A 21,313-nucleotide genomic window follows, 5' to 3' on the forward strand; every position below is an offset into this window, starting at 1 on the left:
CTGTATTGTGGGCCACTCCTGTCCTGCGCTTGCAGTCTTTCCTGCTTATAATTCATTATTTAATCAGATTTTATGGAGGATACAAGTTTGCAAACTTCCATTTTATCCAAATGGATCTGTTTTAGTTTCTCTTGCCTAAATGTTAGGCATGCCTAATGGGTTTCAAAAATTAATATAATTTATTTTCCATCTTGTCAGTGCAAAACAGTGTTCTTAAGATAAAGCACCGAAGAGCAGAATATTCTTCTTTTTCTACTTCTGTTTCTTGAATGTGCAACAAGTAAACAGTTCTGTAAACATGTGTAGTCTGTGTCCATGTGTATGTGGATCCACTGTTTCATTCCACTCTTCCATTCTTGGTTTCATACAAGTTAAGTACCAGTTGCCTTCTTGTCTTCTTCAAAAAGGAGATTCTCGTAACATCTGGACTTTCATCAAGGCCCGTTGCATCTGCTCATAGGTTACGAACATCGTCACATTCCAGCTTCCCAAACGCAAAAAGGAGGGTGTAAATCTGATGAGAAAAACAACCAAAACATCAGGTGGAACGGACTAGGAGACCACAAAGAGACCCATTGTACTCTCCCCTGTACACAGTGTTAGTGGCAAAGGACCTCGACTTCTGTTTGTCATGAGCATCTTCTGAGATCCTTTCAGTTGTTTTCTTCTCTGCTTAGGGGATTTAGGCAGAAGTTGGAGTCAGGAGGGGAAAGAAAACTAACATTTTGAGCCAGGTTACTGTGTCAGGCAGTTAATTCTCACAATTCTATATGGCAGCTGTGATTGCTGCCAGGTTCTTTTTTCAGAACCGAGGCCTAAGGAGGTTAAGAAGCTCAACCAAAACCACACAGCTAATAAATGTCAGAGCTGGGGTTCAAATGAGTATCTGACCTGACTCCACCCTGCTGCCTGGTGTTTCTGGGCTCATTTACATCCTGCCAGGACACTGAGACGCTGGGGCACCACAGGGTGAAGACAGTGTGGCACCAAATTTAGCTCATTCCAGAGAGTGTGCCTGTGCTGCCATGGCACAGCAGGGAGAGAGGCCCCCAGCTCAGCTGTGCCCCAGGGACTCAGGGATGAGCCTGTGACCTGGCCCCCATCTTCCTCTCAGCCTCGCCTCTAATCCCCTCCTGGGTCCTTTCACTCCTGCCAGACTCAGCTAGTTATAGTTCCCTGATGCCAGGCCCTCTTACCTCCGTGCCTTTGCTCCTGATGTTCTGCTTGTAATGGCCCCTACTCTCTTCCTTGCCTGGCTAGTTGCTCTTTGCCCTGTAGGACTCAACTTGGGCACCATAACCTCATGCCATGGCCTTTACTGACCCTCACAGGGACTGTAGAATTGTGGCAACAAATGTGAACTATGGAGTCAGACCTGGGTTCAAATCCTAGCTCTACCAGTTTCTAGCTTTACAACCTGGACAAGTTATTTAATCTTTCTTAGTTTCCTCATCTGTGAAACCAGGAAAATAACAGTATCTGCCTTATAGAGTTGTCGTGTAGATTAAATGAGTTAATGTGGGACAGCACATAGCATGTACAGGGCCCAGTGTCAGTAAACACTCAATAAATGTCACCTACTTGCCTGCTGCTCTTTGAGGAAAACATAGCACAGGGCCTGGCACACACAAGATGCTCAATAAATGTTTGACAACTGAGACAAGTGGCTAGGGACGAAGACTGTAATGATAGAAGCACTTATCAGAAGAACAGTCTGTCAATTGAAATATAGTTTTATTATGTCATTCCCAGGCTTGAGAACCTATGGTGGTTCCTGTTTTCTTGTTGGGTCCAGTCTTATGTTGGGCACCAGAAAACTATCTGTTGAAGTCATCAGTGGTGGGAGGTGAGAGGGCCAAGCAAAGGGCTTACTGGTAGGATAAACAACAACATGTTGGATGTGGTGTTTGATGGTCTGGGTTTGAACTGTGGCTCTGCCATTTTAACTGGTGATCTTGGAGAAGTTATTTAACTTTTCTGAGACTCAATCTCCTCCTCAGTGAATGTGGAGAATACTACCCAGTTCAGGGGATTGTTGAGGTAACATGTGTCAAATGCTTAGCACAAGGCCTAATACGTGGTGGCTTAGCTACCAGGATAATCATAAATAACCTACATTACTGAGTGCATGCTTTGTGCTAGGGCCTTTGGGAGATAAAAGATGTATTAGGTTGGAGCAAAAGTAATTGTAGTTTTAGCATTGTTGAAATTTGCCGTTTGATATTGGAATACATTCTTAAATTTTAAGTGTGGTTACGTTATGCATCATTTTAATGTGCATTTCTCATGTTATATTTCTCTGCTAATGACTTATTACTTGTTGTTTATTTTATATTTATTTTAGACTATGGAAATGATGTTAGACAAAAAGCAAACTCCAGCAATTTTTTATTTGAGTTCAAAATGGGTCATAAAGCAGGAGAGACAACTCGCAAGCAACATCAACAACGCATTTGGCCCAGGAACTGCTAATGAATGTACAGTGCAGTGGCTGTTCAAGAAGTTTTGCAAAAGAGAGGAGAGCCTTGAAGATGAGGAGCACAGTGGCTGGCCATTGGAAGTTGACAACGACCAACTGAGAGCAATCATCAAAGCTGATCTTCTTACAACTACACGAGAAGTTGCCAAAGAACTCAAGGTTGACCATTCTGTGGTCATTCAGCATTTGAAGCAGATTGGAAAGGTGAAAAAGCTCGATAAGTGGGTGCCTCATGAGCTGACCAAAAATCAAAAAAATCATCATTTTAAAGTGTCATCTTCTCTTCCTGTATGCAACAGCAATGAACCATTTCTCGACTGGATTGAGACATGAGAAGAAGAGTGGATTTTATACCACAACTGGCGATGACCAGCTCAATGATTGGACTGAGAAGAAGCTCCAAAGCACTTCCCAAAGCCAAACTTACACCAACAGTCATGGTCACTGTTTGGTGGTCTGCTGCTGGTCTGATCCACTACAGCTTTCTGAATCCCGGTGAAACCACCATTACATCTGAGAAGTATGGTCAGTAAATCAATGAGATGCCCTGAAAACTGCAATGCCTGCAGCTGGCATTGGTCAACAGAAAGGGCCCAATTCTTCTCCATGACAATGCCCGACCGCATGTTGCACAACCAACGCTTCAAAAGGTGAATGAATTGGGCTATGAGGTTTTGCCTCATCCGCCATATTCACCTGACCTCTTGCCAACCAACTACCACTTCTTCAAGCATCTCAACTTTTTGTAGGGAAAACACTTCCACAACCAGCAGGATGCAGAAAATGCTTTCCAAGAGTTCGTTGAATCCTGAAACATGGATTTTTGCGCTACAGGAATAAACAAACTTATTTCTTGTTGGCAAAAATGTGTTGACTGTAATGTTTCCTATTTTGATTAATAAAGATGTGTTTGAGCCTAGTTATAATGATTTAAAATTCAGGGTCCAAAACCCCAATTACTTTTGCACCAACCGAATATAAGGTACTGATTCTTGGATTTAAGGAGCTTGTGCTTTAGCATGGGGGATACTTATAGTTTACAAATACTACAATACAAGGCACGAGGTGGTAAATAACATAAAGATGGTGTCAAATAGTATTGCCAATGTCCACAGGGAGGAGGGAAAATTTATACCTGAGAGTGTTAGGGAGGAGATGGCATATGAACTAGTCTTAAAGAATGGCTAAGATTTAGATTCTGTAAATGTTGAGAGGCATTCCATGCAGAGGTAACAGTAAATGCAAAGGCATAGAAGCAGGAAAATGTGAAGTGTGTTGGGATAGTGAGTGAGGCACTTTGGCTGCCATCAGTGTTTTGATCAATGGTCGTAGCAGTATGTGGGGAAAAGTTCTAGGATTGCTAACTACCTTTCTCTCCTTCTCTCCTGCCCCACAGGTTGCAGATAGACAGTACTTTTACCTATCCCTAGACTACTTTTTCTCATCAAGGCTTCCCTAACTCTCCAAATCAGGTTTGGTTCACTTTTTTTTTTATTCCCTAGTTCTTTATACTTCTCCTTCATGGCATTTACATTTGTACTGTTTACTACTACATCCCCAGATTGACCCATGGTAGCCACATTAGAAAAGAAAGAAGCCCCAGTTCTCTGGGAGGGAGTGCTGGAGGTATAGGAGGCGGCTCACCCCTTGTACAGGGCTGTGGGGCCCTCGCGGACTACCAACTTTAGCATGCAGTCCAGGGGGCTGCGGTACTGGCCTGGCGGTGAGTTCATATACCGGGTCTTCACCACGTCCACCGGGGAGGCCACCACTGTGGCACAGAAGCCAGCTCCAAAGGCAGAGACAAAGTGGCAGGGGAAGTTGTCTGTAGAAGAGAAGGGAAGAGCAAATATCAAGGAGTGCGCTTGCATTCTGTTCCATGTGTGTTTATTGTTTGTCCCCAACTAAACCTTGAACTCCTCGAGCATGAGGACAGTATTTTCCATATCTCCCAGTGCCCAGGGCTAAGCTCCTGGTAAGTACTGGCAAACTAGAACTGGGCCATCCCAGAGTTGGAAAGTCATCCAGCCCAAACCACCTTGTTTGAGGAAACGGAAATCAGAGAAGGTGAGAGACCCTTGCTTGAAGATCCACAGTGAAAAGTCGTGCTGGGACTCACATCCAGTCTCCAGCCTCCCAGCCCAGGCGTCTTTCCCACTGGTCACAGTCATGTACTGGGCACTTTTCACTGTTGGCTGCTGCTCTCTCTACTCCTCCTAAAGGCTAGTTATCTCTGGGTGGTGCCCACTCTGTGGAGTTCCGTGTCTCTGCCCTGCTGAGGGAGGGCTGTCTGCCTGGAGCCTGGTGCCTCACCTGTGAGCAGGCGATAGTCCAGCAGCTTCTCCTTGATGATGTCGTAGGTCACCATCTCAGCACAGTTGACGATGGCATTCCTTGTGATGTTGGGAAAAGTTCCTGTTAGGAAGGGAGTCGGGGCTGATGAATGGGGAACGGGAGAAGTGGACGCCCTGGCTGCAAGGCCACAGTTTGGAGCATAGTGCCCCATTCCAATGGTCTCAGCCAGAGGAGCCCACCCCAGCTGAGCAGATTCCACACTTTCCTTTCTAGGGTTAACATGTCTTCCTCAGAGACAGAAAAGAGAGAGGCCCACTTTTGTTGATTTGGCCACATTTTAGAGGATAATCTGTAATAGCTGTCAAAGTTAAAATATGCTTCTCTGAGACCCAGCTACAGCCAGAAAAGGAAGTCATTCTTTGGAAGAGGGAGGCTGGGCTTTTGGAATAGTGGCAGAATATAGTTCTAGCAGGGCCCTAGGAGAATATGAAGACCAACCTCCTGGTTTCACAGGAGGGGACAGTTCTGGGAGGGCACCCAGCAAGTGAGCGCAGAGCCAGCGCTATGACCCAGATGTCTTGCCCTTACGTTTCACTGGGTCACTGTTTCCTCCACAAGGATTCATGTGATCTTGGCCACATGTGAGAGATTCCAGCATTCGTCAAGGTGGCCACCACACAAACACACAGGGAACTCAAGAAGCCCCATCATCACTGCATCTCCCTGTGCCTCACTACTCACGGTTGTGCTTTTCCAAAGCTTCTGTGTTTTCTCTGTGCCCTCCTTGAAAGCCCTTCCCTTCCATCTCCACACATGTGGAGCCTTTGAGGCCCAGCTTAGGCCTCACCTTCTCTGCATAGCTGGCATGCTTTTTCCCACCTCTGGCTCTACACCTCCAGTGTGACACCTAGCACATCCTGCCCATGGTATAGCTGCTTCCTGACTTATCTCCTCTGCGTGTCTGCAAGTGCCTTGCTGGGGTGGAAGGTATCTTGTATCCATTTCTGTCTCTCTCGTAGCAGCCTGCTCATGGTGAAGGGTTGGTAAAATGAACTGAATTTGAGGTGCTGTGGCAGGTCAGTGAGGTATTTTTGGTTGGGATGTTCTTTCAGAATCACTGGAACACACCGTGCTGGGAGTTCCCTCCTTGCTCAGTTCCCTGCCCTGGCCCTAGCGCAGGGAAGGCTCTGCTGAAGGCCTCCTGAACCTGGAGTCCAAACCCACCTTTCCACAGGCCCCTGAGCCCTTCCTCCCTGGCGATGGTTCTGTAGGCATCCATAGTCCCGCTGTATTTCCTGTCGCTCCCGGGCCCAAGAGCGACACTGGCCTGAAATCGGATCTTCACCACATCTGTAGGTTGGGCACAGGTTACCGCCATTGCCCCTGTGGTGCAGCCCGCCAAAATCCGGGTAGCGATGCTGGAGTCTGGAAGAAGCAGAGAGTGGGCCAGTGTCCCACACCGAAGAGCTCTCTGGATGACGCTCCTCTTCACGGGGCTGCCCCTGCCGTGCCTGCGGTCTGTTCCTGGGTTAGGGTCTGGAGCTTCCTTGATGGCCACTCAGAGTCTCCTCATGAGTGCCTGTTACCAGCTTCCTGACGCCCCCAGCTCTGCTCTGAGTATGGACTGCCCTGGTCACCTGACCTACATGCCAAAATTCTGCTTCCACCTAGCCTCTTGGTGTCCATGGGGACCTGGGCACTCACGGTCTGCTCCTTTTGGGGTGTAGATCTGCTTGACGGAGTCGTATAGGCCGATGCGGATGGAGGCGAAGCTCATCTGGCGATGCAGGCCGGCGACCAGCCCATTGTAGGGGCTGCGGAGGCCCTCGGTGCGTATCATGGTCAGGATGGTGCCCACCACGCCACGGTACTGCACACCCCGGGCTGCCTGGGCTGCCTGGTTCTCCCCCTGGATCTGAGGGACAACCGCAGTGAGGAGCTGGGTGGGCAGGCAGGAAGGGGCTGTGTGCACAGGGACTCTGTCTGGGCTGGACCTCAGAACAATCACAACCTACCTGCAGGCGGACCTTGGCTGTGTCCAGTGGAAAGGTGAGGAGGTCAGCAAAACAGGCCGCTGTGCCCGCCCCCAGGAACTTCACAGCCGTTGTGGGAGGCACATCTGAAGGCTTTAGTCCAACCATGGTCCCAAAAGCCTCTGCCTGGTGCCTTTGGGGCCCAGAGGAGGTCCAAGGAGAGAGGCAGCTGTGGGCTTCAGTGCAGCGGGGAGGCTGCAGGAGAAAGGTCAGAGGAGGCCGATGGAGCAGATGTCTGGCCCAGTCCCCAGGCGTCCCTCAGCTCCCTGGCAGGGCTCTAGAAAGTGAGAAGCCTGGGCGCTGCCCCACGCAAGCTGCATGAATTTGGTCTATGAAAACAAGTCGCTTTCCCATCCCTCATATCTTGCAACCCTGACCCTGCTCCTGCTCCTCCCCTCCATACCACGGGGCAGGCAGGGCTGGTGGTGGCATCTCCACCACACAGATGAGGAAACCAAGGCCTAGGCAGGGACCAGATGTGGTCTGACTCCACACACACCCTGTTCTCCCCAGTGTCAAGCTGCTTCCGTGAGAGGCCTTCTCTGCTAATCCTGCTCCCTGAGGTGTACAAAGCCTGCCAAGTCTCATAGACCCTTCTCTCCCAAATAAATTAAATGAACATTGGTTGTGATTCAATAGAACTGTGATTCACCCTGGATGAAAACTTTTTATTTTTGCAAGGTTGCCTACATATAGTCTTTTTTAAAAATTATTTTTATATATTTTTTATTTTTGTTTTTTAGAGATGGGGTCTCACTCTGTCACCCACGCTGGAGTGCAATAACATCATCATAGCTCACTGCAACCTTGAACTCCTGGGCTCAAATGATTCTTTTCCCTCATTCTCCTGAGTAGCTGGGACTACCTCTCTTGTCTGAAGAGAGAGCACTGCAGCTGTAGTATAGGACCCACCCTCCACCTGCCTCTTTCCTCACTCACCTTTACCCTACAGAAGACCAGCAGCTGCCAGGTGCTGGGCTTGTCCCCAGCAGAGAGGCTCTGGCTCCTCTGCCTGGGAGCTGGAATGCAGCATGTGGGTGTGTGGGAGCAGCTGCCTCTCCCAGTGTCTGTATCCCGGTAGCTTTTCTCCCACATCCTGGCATTTTGCTGCCCTTCCCCTCCTCTGATAGGAGCTAAGCTGGTTGGGATCTCAGCATCACGAATCTGAACATCTGACTCTCGGAGCTGGGGAGGCCCTACTCTAGTGTTTCATTGGTTGTAGGAGTGTCCCGTTTTCAAAAACCTTTGGGAGCCACCCAGGCTTTAAAGAAAAAACCCTACAAGTTAGGCATTTTTTCCACTTTCAGAGTTACAAACTGAGGCCTAGACAGGTGAAATGAGCTGTCTAGGGCCACACAGCAGCAGAGGTAGGACTCTCCCCAGGGCTGTGTGATTCCAATGCATTCTCTGCCCTAGGCACTTGGTGTAGAGTGTTTGTGCCTTATCAGGCCCTGCAGGGAGCTGGCTTCACCTGCTTTGCCTCCTGCTAAGGATGGAGAAAGTCTCTTCTTCACTGGCTGGAGGGCTGAACTGCCACACATGGCTTCCCTTCTGAACCTACTTTGTCCTCGGCTGCCTCTGACCCCACCCATTCTTGTAGAATGAGCTCATTAACTGCAAAGATGGGGAGCCCCAAAGACAGAAATAGGATCTACTTATCCTGCTTCTCTCCAAAGCCTGGTGCAGGGAGGACACTTAAAGGGGTCAGGGAGGACGAGTTGACCAAAGAACCCCATCTACTGAAGTGGGGAAATAGGAAATGAGGTCAGAGATGACCACAGGGGACTTTGGTAGAGGGCCTTGAATGCCCGGGTTACTTAATCTAGTTGAGAAGGGAGAGTGGTTGGTGGTTTTCCAGCAACAGTCAGACCTGTGCTCAGAGCATGTTGGTGCAGGTGTCAAGGCTGGACTGGAAGGGAGAGGTGGGAGGCTCTAAGACCAGTGAGGAGGTTGCTGGAATAGTGCCAGCAGGAGGTACTGAAGCCTGAACTTGGTCAAGAGCAGTGGCCAGGGGCAAAGTTGGAGCCCATTCCAGGGGCAGTCCTGAGCCACCAGGGGAAATGGAACTGATGGACATGGACTCAGGTCAAAAGCCACACACACCTTGCGGGGAAGGCTCTAGAACTTTCAGTGAAATTGGGGGTGGGAGGCCACAGTGGTGGGCACAGGTAGGGGCTGCCCTGAGGCCAGTGCCTTTCAGCCTCCTTCCCTTCACTCCAGCCTCCCCTAGAACCCTAGCAGCCAGCAGACCTTCACCACTGGCTAGTAGAGGAAGTCAAGAGAGTCCTTATCCCTGTAGCTCTGTTGGAGTACCTGAGGGATGGGATGTTCTAGCCTGCACAGCCCATCAATATTTGCTGAGTGCTTCCTGCACCAGGCGCCCTGCTGAGGTTACAGACATTGACTAATTCAATCTCTTTATAAAGCTATAAGGTAGTTGCTATCATTATTTCCACTTCCTAAACCAGGGACCTGAGGCTTTGAGGGCTCTGGCTAGTCATACAGCTGCAGTGATGGAGCTGAGATTGGCACCTAGGTCTGTGCCTGTTCCACTGCCCAGAGAGTCTGTCGTCAGGGGAAGCTCAGAATCCCTTGAGCTGCTTGTTTACTAAGTGGATTCTCCACCCTCAGCCCTGGAGATCGAGTCTGTGTTAGAAACAAATTCCCCATGGTAGCTCAGAAGTAGGGCTCAGAGGACCCCACTTTGAGACATCCTATTGCCTCCCCAACTCCAATCCCACCCTCCCTGGCAAAGCATCCCACCGGGAAGCCATCTGGGCAGAGTGACCATGGGCTCTGTAAACCTCCTGGCACATAACCAGGGCAAGGCCCCAGGCCACAGGTGCCCCCCACATCCTGACTCAGGAAAACGGTCCCAAGATCCTCACGTGGAGAGGGTTTTATGCTCTGGAGGAATCCTAGAGATTCTGGGCCAGGCAAAGAAGAAAGCACTTCCTATCTACGGGGATTTGCACAATCCCACCTGAATCAGCTAGTGGGGCAAGGGGAGAGTGAGTCCTGGGTGAGTGACACAGGTGTTGGGTTCAAGTCCCAGCCCTGCCACAGTGCCCTTACCAGGGCTGCAGTTCCCTCATCTTGACAAGGTGAGGGGCTGGACTGAGTTTCTCAGGTCTGTCATGCTATGGCTAATGATTGCTGACAACTCCTGGCTGCTCTCTATAAGCCTCCAGTGAAAGGGAGAACAGGAAGGGAGAGGGAGAGTGGAGGGGTGGGGAGGAGAAAGGGGTCTTACCTGTGAGTCCAGCCAGGGCAGGGGCAGCACAAGGGCTTCTTAGGGCTCCATCCCAGGAGGTGGCAGCAGGGATCTGAGGGCCCCCCTTGCCATTCACAGTTGTCTCTGTCGCCTCAGCTTGGCACTGGTCTTATACATTCCCGCTGACCTGAAACCTTATCCTAGAGAAGCTAGTTGACAGCCTGATCACTTGACGAGAGGCTGGCTGGTGAGGAGCAGGGAGGTGAGGGGAGAGGTCAGTGAGTTCCAGATTTGGTTCAGTTCTCTTGACTGTGGGCACTTTAATATAGCTCCTTCAAGCTGTGAAAGCTTCCTTGGGTGGTGACAAGGGTATATGGTGGGGGGTGGACCCATCACTTTTGACAATCCATAGGTCAAGGTCTCCCATCATAGGCTGGGGCAACTCTCTCAGGCCTCCTCTTAATAATAACAATGATGATAACTGCTCATTTTTTGGTGCCTACTATGTGCTAAATGTTTTATATACGTTGTTTTTATTTTTCACAACCCTATAAAGTGGGTGCTATTAGGATTCTAAATTTTTTAAATTACAGATTTATTGAGATATAATTTGCATACCATGCAACTCACCTATTTCAAATGTACCAATTCAAATGGTTTTTAGTATATTGAGAGTTGTGCAACTATCGCCACAATCTAACATTTTCATCAACCCCCCAAAAAAAACTCCATACACATTAGTAGTCACGTCCCCTTCCCCTCCCCCAGCCTCAGGCAACCACTAATCTATTTTTTGCCTCTATAGATTTGCCTATTCTGGATATTTCATATAAATAGAATCATACAGGATGTGCTCTTTTATAACTGGCTTCTTTCACTTGGCATAACAGTGCTTTCAGAGTTCATCCATGTTGTAGTACGTGTTAGTACTTCATTCCTTATTGCTGGGGATCCTAAAATTTTACTGTTTAACAGAGGGGAAAACTCAGTCTCAGGGAGGGCAGTGGCTTACTCGGGTCACATAGCTAGTATGCGGCAGAGCCTGACCTCTAACCTCTCAACTATAACGCATTTTGGGCCTATCTGCTGTGACCACTCTTCTCTATGACATGATACTTGGAGGCTTCAGCATGAACACTGCTGGAGTCAAAGGGAGCTGGGGAAGGGTGGAAGGGTCTCCTGCAGCAGCTACTGTAGGCTCCATCCATAAGCACTGAGAGTAAGGGCTGGGCATGGCTGAACTTGGGACCTAGATGACACAGAAAAGTGGGGGCAGGAGAGGAGGGGGAGATGGGAGATACACAAAGGAAGTTAACTGGGTAGGGCAGAGGAGTAGGCAGAGGCCATTTCCGGACTTGGGCACAGAGCCATGGTCACAAGGCAGGTGGTTAGAACTACAGACGCTCAAGTGCAAAGCTTGGGCTGTACCTGTCCCCTTCCTTGGACCAGCCCTGAATGTCAGCAGAACAGGCAGACGCATTATGTTAGCAGGGAGTGGCTGCTGGGGCTGCTGAGACGAGGAGGGTTCAGGAAGTAGGTTCTGAGCTCCACTGGCAATACTAGCCTGGAGGTGGAGGAGTAAATTGCAGGGAGTCTATGGGGGAGGGATAAACAGTAGGAACTCAAACATAGGGGCAATAGGCCCTGGAAAAACCCAGAGGGAAGGGTGCTGAGCTTACTTTGGCCAGGGTGCTTCCTAAGGGCAGGGCCAGGTCTGCTTGCTTTGGTTCCCTGTCCTGCATCCAGCCCGTACTAGAAGATTCCAAGGTTGGCTGCTATGGGCTGGGATGCGACCAGCCTCTGGTGATCAGGAACACCTACATTCCAGTCTCTGTGGAGGCAGTACTCAAAGGGAAGTGGGGGAGACACTGGCTAGTTCTGGTGGTGGGAACAAACATCTTCCTCATATCTATGCTGCATGACTCAGCAAGCCATTTCACCTCAGAGCTGGCACTGGGAAATACATCCAACTTCCAGGGACAAGATTGTGGTACGTAACATATTCTTTGGAAGAGGAGGTGGTGGGTGTCAGATCCTCAGGGTCCCTTTGTGTCACTGGACACTGCTCTTAGCCTGGGTAGGAGCAACCCATGTCCTCATGTGGCCGTATCCTAACTTGACCCCATCAGGTTATTTACAGGAGCTGGAGCAGGATTTGGAAGGAATATTCTTCACCTGAGGCTTTACCCCTCAGGCCTGGGCCCATGACTGTCCCTCTGTAGGTTCCCTGTGTCCCAAGGGAGGTGCATCCCTGGCCCCTGAGAGCTGTGCACTGGCAATGTGAGAGGGAGACCCAGGAGAGAGGACAGCCTCTGTGGTGCTGGAGAAAGGGTGGGCTGGCAGGCTGAAGCTTAGGGAGCTGAGATAAACAGAAGGTGGAAAGGCTGGCCTGAGGGCACATCACCAATAAGGAGAGTACCTGCTCCCTCCTCGAGGGTTCCTCCATCACTTTGCACTCTCCGAGGCCCAGTGTGCTCTGCCTGTCTCAGTTATTGGTGCGCTTGCCTCTGCTGGGTTACTCCTGGAGCTTCAGGAGAGTGGGTGGGGCTGACATTTCTTAAGCTTCCACTATGTGCCAAGTGTAGGCGAAGCACTTTCACAAATGTCACCTCATTTGATCTTCGTCACAACCCTATGAAGCTGGGGTTATGTTTTTTTTTTTTTTTGAGACAGAGTCTGGCTCTGTTGCCCTGGCTAGAGTGCCGTAGCGTCCTAGCTCACAGCAACCTCAAACTCCTGGGCTCAAGCCATCCTCCTGCCTCAGCCTCCCGAGTAGCTGGGACTACAGGCATGCGCCACCACGCCCGGCTAATCTTTTCTATATATATATATTTTAGTTGTCCAGATAATTTCTTTCTATTTTTAGTAGAGACGGGGGTCTCACTCTTGCTCAGGCTGGTCTCGACTCCTGACCTTGAGCGATCCACCCGCCTCGGCCTCCCAGAGAGCTAGGATTATAGGCGTGAGCCACCGCGCCCAGTCTGGGGTTATGTTTTACAGATGAGGCTGCAGAACTCAGACAGAGCCAGACGAGTCTCTTCTCTAACTCCAGTTGCATGTGGCTCAGAGCACCCTCCTGATTCTCTCCGCAGCTTTCCATGGCCTGGCCATGGCCAATTCTCTGGGCTCACCCTGTTTCTTCTAGGAAGCCTCCCTTGATTGCTCCACCTACATGGTCTTTCCCCACCTTCAACACTTACCTTGTTTTCATCACTGAGTGCAGCAGCCTTGTGACATCTCTTGGTGATTTACTTCCTAACCACATAAACAGAAGCAAAACACTAAACTTTGTTGAGCCTCAGTTTAACCACAAAAGGGGCATCATAATATCTAGTTATGAAGCTGTTTTGAGGACTGAAATGACATGCACTTGGGGTGAACAGTAGGACCCTCCACGTTCCCTTCCAACCCTGTCGCCCAGCCACACTGCGTACTCTACACATCTGTGCCCTTTCTTGTCCTCTTCACGGGGCCTTTTCTAGTGTAGCCACTCAGCTGTTTGCAGTCTGACAGTCTAAGCTAGAGTTTCCCATCCTAGAGACAAGGGGGATTCTGAGGGGCCTGTTCCAGGAGACTCCCCCGCTTTGCTGATAGATTTTAAGCACCACCAAAGGAAATACTGGGTGTCACTGTAACCTGGACCAACCTGATCTTTGGAGGAGCTCAGAAGTCTCATGGTGACCCTGGTTCCCTGTTCCAGACAAGCTTCTCTAAGGGACTGTACGGTTGTCAAACTTTCTCTCTAGCAGTTAGAGTGAAAACAAATTCCTAGCATCCCTACTCCAGTGGCCGACCCAGCAAACGCTTGTGCACGGAATACAAACACCAATATGATTTTATTCACGCACAGGCAGGAATGACCTTCAGAGCTGGGTAAAAATAATAAGTTAAAAGCATGGTTAGAATTTCAGACAATCAGATTAAAAGTTTGATGGAGGTGATTTCTCCCTTCTCTCCTATTAATTTGATACAGCATAAAAATAATTTATATCTATAAAATACCCTTACTCCCACACAAATGAACTGGAGGTGGCCGTAGGATTTCCTCAGCTATGAACACAATCTACACCCTCTCCCTCCCCAACCTTTAAGGCAAAAATGGCCCATCATATTCCGGCAGAGGGTGGGCTCATGTCAGCAGTCAGCTGTGTCAAGGACACTGGGAGGAGTTTCTCCACTGAAAGTTGTCTATTTGGGTCCCTTGGTCAAAAGATGGGTGGGCCACTTTGGCGCTGGAATCCATTTTGTTTCTAGCTTTTGTGTCACCATAGAAGAAAGAAGCTGAAGTCCTGGCAGGTGGACACTGGGCTGGTTTGGGACACTCCTCTAGTCTGGGCTGTCTGGGTTTCTCAAGGTGCCCATGGACTAGCTGGTGGTGGTTTCAGGAAGCCAAACCTGGTGCCTCCTGCAAGCTGGGCAAGGCTGAGGGAGGGTGGGCAGGTTGTTCTTTCCCTCAGTCCCTCAGGCTGCATCAGTCTTTCTGGGAGTACTGGGAAGAAAATATCCGTGCAATCCTGCGAGTTTCTTCCTCAGGCAGGGTGGGAGGGAGTGAATTAGGTCTGGGGCGACAAGGCCTTCGGGAGAGGGCTCCCCTGGTGGCTTCACTTTTGTCCTGGAGAGGAAGAAGTCAGCTAGGTTAGCACTGAGGATAGGGCACCACCAATGGATGACTTTGGTTCCTCTCATCTTTTGGTCCTTTGGTTAATATTTAGGTAGAGCTGACTGGTTTACAAAGCACGTCACATACCTTATCTTGTTTAACCCTTACCTCAACCACATAAGGTGGGTATATCATTCTCCCCATGTCATGGATGAGGAAACTACAATTAGCGTCAAATAAACCCAAAGTCTCATAGCTCTAAGTAGCAGAGCTGAGATGTGAACCCCAGATCTGAATTTTTTTGTGCCTCTGGAGAAGGAGGGGGCTGTCACCTCCAGGACAGGCTTGAAGTCTCATCCTTTCTCTGAGTTGTTACTGTCCCATGTGTGACCTTAGGAATATATCCAATTCCTAGTGAGAAGATGTTGGTGGATAATGTACTCTATGTTTGGCCCTTTGGAGTTTCTGGAATGGCCAGGTGACATGAAGCACATACTCATTGTCCTGCTACCAAACATCTCCCTGTCTTGGGCTGACAGAGCACCATTAATTCCACCTTTAAGGTGCTTGCCTTTGGGTTATGGCATCATGGTCCTCTGGAACCCCCTACTCACTCATCTGTTCATTAAACATTTTTTTTTTCCTTTTACTCTGTCAAAGTTCCTGCACTGAAGGAGCTCAAAGCTATATACAGGAAAGCCACCCAGGAGCTGGCTGAGAGCAAGGCCCTGGGGAAGAGATGGAGGACTGGTAGGGGAAGAAGTAGTTCTGAAAGGAGATGGGATTAGCTACCACAGGCAAACCTGGTTGACTTCACAGCATGCAGCCTACCCTACGGATAAATATTTCTTCTCTGTCCCCAAATCTTAGGAGCTGAGATCATCATAAGCAGACAGAGCAATGAGATCACACTGTAATACTCCCTGGGCACTAAGAATCGGCTTGGTGAGGACCCTAGAGATTGGGACTATCTCCCTTTCCCCTCCAATTCTGCTAATGAGAAACTAAGGCCCAGCTAGAGTTGCTTCTGGGATCAGTAACATCTTCTTTAACCTTTTTAATGTCTACTGTGAGAGGGACACAGAAGCTAACAGAACTCTGTTCCTGACCTTCAGAGCTCTGAGTTAAGCTCTGGGAGACAGAGAGATCTACCCAAAGAATTAGAATACAGTCAGAATGAGAGGAGGGGAGTGGAAGTTGCATGTCCCCTCTCTACTGTTTGGGTGTCAGTTTCCCATCCATGAAACAGCAGAGTGGATGGGCAATCTTGAGGGTCCCTGACAATCTAGAATTCTAAATGCCAAGGCAGTGTATACAACCTGACCTGAGCAAGCTCTCAGCACTGTCAGCCCACAGGCAGGCTTTCCTGGGCTGCACAGCAGAGACTGGAAGATAACATCTCCCTGTCTTCTAGGTAGGTCTAGGTTAAAAGGGAAGAAGGAAACCCACTTCTTGCTGGTGTTTGTAGTTCTTCCTTCCAAAATATGGGAAGCACTTGCACCCCATAAAGCCTCAGGCCAGGAGAGGCCAGTGGACCAGCCTCTGCCTGTTGCCCTCCCCCTCCAGGCTAAGTGTTCCTGTGTAGGGCATGGACTGGGTCAGATGCTTGTGACCCTGGCTGGGCCACATCCAAGACAGGAGCTTGGTAGCAGCTAGACCAGTGTGAGTGGGACCAGGCCATGGTGACCAGAGACTTAAATTGGATGGGCAGGAGACTCTTGCAGCAAACTTCTCATTCATTCATTTCAGAACAAGTGGTTGTTGGCCTACCATGTGCCAGGCCTTTAGTTAGGGCAAACCCTCTCAGAGTCTCTGTAACACTTTCAGCTTGTGTATGCCTTTCTCTACTCTCGAGGTCCAAGATGACTGTTTCTTGAGCGATTTGGGATTTAGAGGTGATACGAGTCCCATTCCAGTCCCGTTTGTACTGCAGATGAATTTTATGGGTCATCAGCTGTCTCTTGCTTTCCATTTCTTTCTCTGCTACAGTGAAAGGGGACTACAGAGACGTTTTATAAGCCAGATTGGAAAACAGGCCTATGAATATGGTCCTCTATCTCAAATCCTAAACCTAGGCCTTTGTTTCCCCATCTTCCAGAAGACAAGCATTCTCAGTTTTCAGTTTTAGAGAGACTTAGATGGGTCTTGCTCTCGATGGTTGGAAGGGCCAACTGCCTCAGTTCATGAAATGACCATAAAAAGACCTCTCAACTGGATCAGCTCTTACAGACGACAGGCAGATGCTTTCTGTTGTCACAGGGCTGCTCAGCTACACTTGATCTTAGCCAAAAGGCCGAGAGGCAACTGGGCTGCTCAGCCAGAGGAGAGATAGACACCGACCTACCCAACAATCACAGAGATGAGGCTTAGAGCTTGGGAGCACTGAGAAAGGAGCAGTTAGTAACAGCTAAGAAAGTACTGGGAGGCTTCACACAGAGGTGGGATCTGAGATGGGCAGGGTTTCAACAGAGCTGGGGGGTGGGGTGAGGTCATCCATCAGAGGGAACAGCATGAGCACAGGCTTATACCTGCTGGCTGGGCCCGTATCTGCCCTGCAGCTGGATCAAGTGTGGCTGGTTCTGCCAACCACAGACCCAGTGACCTAGAGGGCCTTATCTGCATGGCCCAGGCCCAGGGACCAGGACAGGACAGGGCTTGGCTCTGTGTACAGGGCAGGGCTGGGGTGAGGAAAGACAGAGAACACACACTCAGCAGCATTTGACTTTTGTTGACCTCAAAAGGGTTTAAAAAACATCTTGACTACCAGTAAAGATTCTTTGTCAGGATTGCTACCCTAAAACATACCACTCTTGAGGCACTGGCCAGAGGTGAAACTTCCCAGAGCAGTGATAACCCCACATGTACTAACTATTCCTCTAAACACTCCCATGTGCCTGGCTAGAAGCCAGAGGGCCCAAGAAAACTGTCAGCATAGCATGTGCTTTGCAGGAGCTATCAACCCTCCTGGGGAGGCAGGACGAGCCCACATGGAAGCAGGATCATCAGAGGTAGAGAGGCTGTAGGTATCGTGGAGTCTAGACAGTGGGTGTCATACATGGGGTGAAGTCCCTGGAAGGGTACTTTGAAGATGAGGGACTTGAAAAACATGAAAGTGGAGTGTGAACTTAAGATGAGAGAGGGCATGCCAGGTAGAGACTCAGCTTGAGCAAAGGTGTGAAGAAGGAATTTCTTTGCTGGAAAAGTAGTAGGAATGGGCTGGGCTGAACTGCAGCTATGGAGAGCAGCAGAAGACAGACCTAGAAAGAGGAGGTGATACTTGCAGAGGGAAGTTCCAGGATGTCTAGGGGGAATTTGACCTTATTCCTCTTGGACGTCAGGGAGCTGATCTGTAAGGTACTTCCCAGTGAACAGGGATGGGGGTTTTTGACCAGCGTCCTGGTCTGAAGGACAGAACTGGCTTTTCTGTGGTCTGGGTGTCAAGTGTGGTGTCAGGCCAGAGCTCTCTCAGGCTGCCCCATTAAATCCTCTCCTGTCCACGTATGGAGACTTGCTGTTTTCTGGGTAACTGGTCACTCAGGACATGAACATGACAGGCCTCTCCGGTAATAGATGTGTCTTAAAGGAGCCTTTAATGCCAAAGATGGGACTCTGCTGGGAAGAAAATAGAGCACATGGATGGAGTAAGAAGTGGTGGTGGAAGGAAAATGTGGGGTTTCCTGGGGCAAGTAGCTAACCCTGCATAGGGAGTTGGTTCTAGTCCTAGCTCTACCCCTTCTTAGCCAAGTGGCTTTGGGTAAGCCACTTTCTTTCTGGGCCTTGGTTTCCGCACCTGGAAACAGGGCTTAAGAAGAGCAGATAATGCAAGAAGAGGTGCTCTATAAACCATGGACTTATCCCAGCACTTGGCTCCCTCTTCGCCCAGATCCCTGTGATGTAGCCTCTTTTCTAAAAGCTCTCTCAGGGGGGCCTCACCCTCTTCTTTGGTCTCAGATGTGATCTGATCCCAGCCACTGCATTCTGGGTTCTCTCTACTCCAACCCCTAGATGGATCCCCCTGAATAGGCTATGCTTCCAGGGAGTGCTAGTGCAAGTGCCCGTACTTAGCCCTGCTTCCCAGGGTAAGTCCCAGGGACTTTCTCAGAGGAGAGGCAGTGGGGTGGAGTGGAAGGGACACTGGTTTGCGGCCCAGCCCAACTGTCCCACTCCCTCAGGACCAAGACACTTTCTTTCTCTGCATCTCTCTGGGTCTTAGCTTCACTGCTTAACCAAGTCTATTGTGAAGTTCAAATACAATTCAGATATGACCATGGCTCTGGTGAGGTACAACATCTTGAAAAACAGAGAGGCTATGCTGGAGCTAGAGCTGACACCAGTTGCAGACCCAGAGCGAAATGAAGCCTTCCTCTCCTCAGACCCCACTCCAGGCAGGGGGTTAGGCCTCAAAGGTCCTGAGTAGACCTGGGGTACAGTACCTCTCCAAGGCCTGACCAGTGCCAGGCCAGGCCAGCTCTCCCTACTCCATTGCCCTCCTCTTTTCCTCCCAGTGAGCCTCTGGCCTGGGATTAGGGCTAAAGTTTTGTTCTTTCCCAGAGATGCTCCCTTAAGTGACATAAACACTGACTCAGGAGCTGAAAACTGAAAGTAAACAGCCTCCTGATTCTGGCTGGCTAGGTGGCCTTGTTGCTTCAGACACTGAGTGAAGGTTCCATGTAGCTGCCTGCCTTGCTCAACTTTCACCCCCTTGGCTGGCTGCCTTCCCCTGGGGTGGCTCCCAGAGTCTGGCCTGGATTAGGACTTCCTTGGTGCTGAAGAGAGCAGCAAATTCACCAGCCACAGCTAGGAGTCAGGGGAAGTGAGGACCAGAGGCCCAGCCCTGAGAGGCAAATCCTAAATCGGATTCACCCGGCCCAGCTGCAGCACGGCTGATCTCCTGCTCTGAGCTCTTTCTCCATTCCCATGTCAGAGCTTTGGTCACGTAGTTCTTGCTACTAAATGCTCCCTCCATGTCTCATCCCCACCCCATGCCACCTGACCCTTCCTCTGAGAAGCCTTCCCTGACAGGCCCATTCCACAGGGCCTATCATCACTTCCTCACCCCAGTCTTCAGTCTGTATAATGAAGGGCCCTGACTAGGGCAAGACTCCGCAACCTTTTGAACCCCTGCCCTGCTAGAAGAGGGCTCAAAAGTCCAGATTCTTGAGAGGGAAGGGTTAAAGTTATACTCTTGTAAGAGCTCTGGGCTCCTTCTGGACTCTCTGGCTTCAGAGAAGCTCAGGCAACCTGAGCCTAGCACCTGCCCAGCAGGCCTGTGGGCCCTTTCCTATGAGGTACTTGCCAACTTGCAATCTGGGACAGAGTGGGCACCAGTCAGTTTTGGCTGTTTCCCCTGACTTCTGTACATACTTGGCCAGGTTGCTCATCTTTTAAAAGCTTTGTGTGGCCTTTACCAGAAACTCTTTCAGGCCTGCCCCATAGGCTGAGAAGAGAGAACCCCAGGATCACTGATCTGATCTGGTGACTTTGAGGAGGGCGGGGTTCCTCTATCAGGATCATGCATCTTTCAGATGCCTCTGAGCTTATGGAAGGGAAACCAAGGGATAGAAAAATTCTTTGGGCTCTCGGAGAAAAGCAGCAGCCCCAAAGCCTTAAGACCCATAGATAGGCCACAGACTTCTGAGGCTAGGGCTCCATCACCCTTGGGTGGGGGATGTGTGTTGTTCTGGGCCTCTAACCCAGGGTCTGAACTGGGCACATGGTTAATGGCTACAGCCCTGACAACTGCTTTCCATACTTCTGGGGCTGCCCTCTGAGGCCTAACTTTCCAGCACCCAACTCCTGGCTCTAAGCTTTTGATCATGTCCCTGTCCCTTAGCATCTCTTTCCTACTGGTATTACCCTCCCCCTCTAAACACACCCTAAAACATAACAGAATAAGAGGGACGATGTCTTGACAATAAAAATAACAATAGCTAACACTCATAGAGCACTTGATATGTTACATGCCAAGAACTGTACTAAGTACTTACATAGCCTACTCAGTTAATCCACAATCAATCCTAGAAGGCAGGTACTATTATGCCCATTTTTCAGATAAAGAAACTAAGCAAAGAGAAGTTAAGTAACTTATCCCACGTTACACAGCTAGTAAGTGGCAAAGCTGAGCTTGAAGCTTAGGCTATTTGGATTCAGAGGCCATGCTCCTAACCACTATACAAAACTGCCTGGTAGGAGAAAAGGGGGATCTATAGCCACAAATTAAGTCTGTGTTGCCTCCCCAGAGACCAGAAACACATGCTGCTGAGGACATCAGAAAATCATCAGCAGAGCCAGGTTTGTTGACTCTCAGCTGCCCAGCTGGTCTGGAGCACCCTGATCCCTAGTGATGTCTGCAACGCTAGGGTCTGGCTGAGAGGAGATGAGAACACTAGGGTGGGAGGGGGTGGAAGACTCAAGGCTTTAAGGTTACACTCATGCCTGGCCTTTTCTCCTACTTTTGCCTTCTATGATCAACTCCTCATGAATAATAGCATCTGGCCTCATGTGGTTAATCCAGGGGTTCATGACATGGGCAGAGCGTGGGCTTGATGCAGGAAAGCACGGAACAAGACAGAGCTCATCTTTTTTTTTTTGAGACAAAGTCTCACTGTGTTGCCCGGGCTAGAGTGCCGTGGTGTCATCCTAGCTCACAGCAACCTCAAACTCCTGGGCTCAAGCAATCCTTCTGCCTCAGC

The 21,313-nt window shown here is 49.7% G+C and overlaps 2 protein-coding genes across 2 annotated transcripts in view; both read right to left on the bottom strand.

The window, feature by feature from the left end:
• Nucleotides 1-260: 260 nt before the first annotated feature.
• UCP3 (uncoupling protein 3 (mitochondrial, proton carrier)) lies at nucleotides 261-10,167 on the bottom strand. The gene is made up of 7 exons (XM_012645603.1): nucleotides 10,061-10,167; nucleotides 6,790-7,002; nucleotides 6,479-6,689; nucleotides 5,999-6,199; nucleotides 4,793-4,894; nucleotides 4,124-4,304; nucleotides 261-514 (listed from the first exon to the last, which is right to left on the bottom strand). Exons 2-7 carry the CDS (start codon nucleotides 6,913-6,915, stop codon nucleotides 400-402), a joined length of 936 nt encoding a protein of 311 aa, XP_012501057.1. The 5' UTR covers nucleotides 6,916-7,002; nucleotides 10,061-10,167; the 3' UTR covers nucleotides 261-399.
• A 3,768-nt stretch (nucleotides 10,168-13,935) lies between these two features.
• The window catches only part of C2CD3 (C2 calcium-dependent domain containing 3), a 136,321-nt gene continuing 128,943 nt past the window's right edge, over nucleotides 13,936-21,313 (bottom strand). Inside the window, exon 33 of the mRNA XM_012645685.1 lies at nucleotides 13,936-14,633. Coding sequence (XP_012501139.1) covers nucleotides 14,493-14,633 — 141 coding nt within the window. The 3' untranslated portion in view covers nucleotides 13,936-14,492. The remainder of the gene's footprint in view (nucleotides 14,634-21,313) is intronic.

This window comes from Propithecus coquereli, unplaced genomic scaffold, assembly GCF_000956105.1.
Source record: "Propithecus coquereli isolate 6110/MARCELLA unplaced genomic scaffold, Pcoq_1.0 Scaffold235, whole genome shotgun sequence".
Lineage (NCBI taxonomy): Eukaryota > Metazoa > Chordata > Mammalia > Primates > Indriidae > Propithecus > Propithecus coquereli.

Bases quoted from the DNA above. Each gene is read 5' to 3' on its own strand.
- UCP3 (XM_012645603.1), bottom strand. From the start codon at position 6,915: ATGGTTGGACTAAAGCCTTCAGATGTGCCTCCCACAACGGCTGTGAAG. The intron at 4,895-5,998 runs GTGGGTTTGGAC...CCTTCCTAACAG, and splicing joins GCTCAGGGGCCTGTGGAAAG to GAACTTTTCCCAACATCACA. The intron at 515-4,123 runs GTGAGCCGCCTC...TTTTCTCATCAG, and splicing joins CCCACAGCCCTGTACAAGGG to ATTTACACCCTCCTTTTTGC.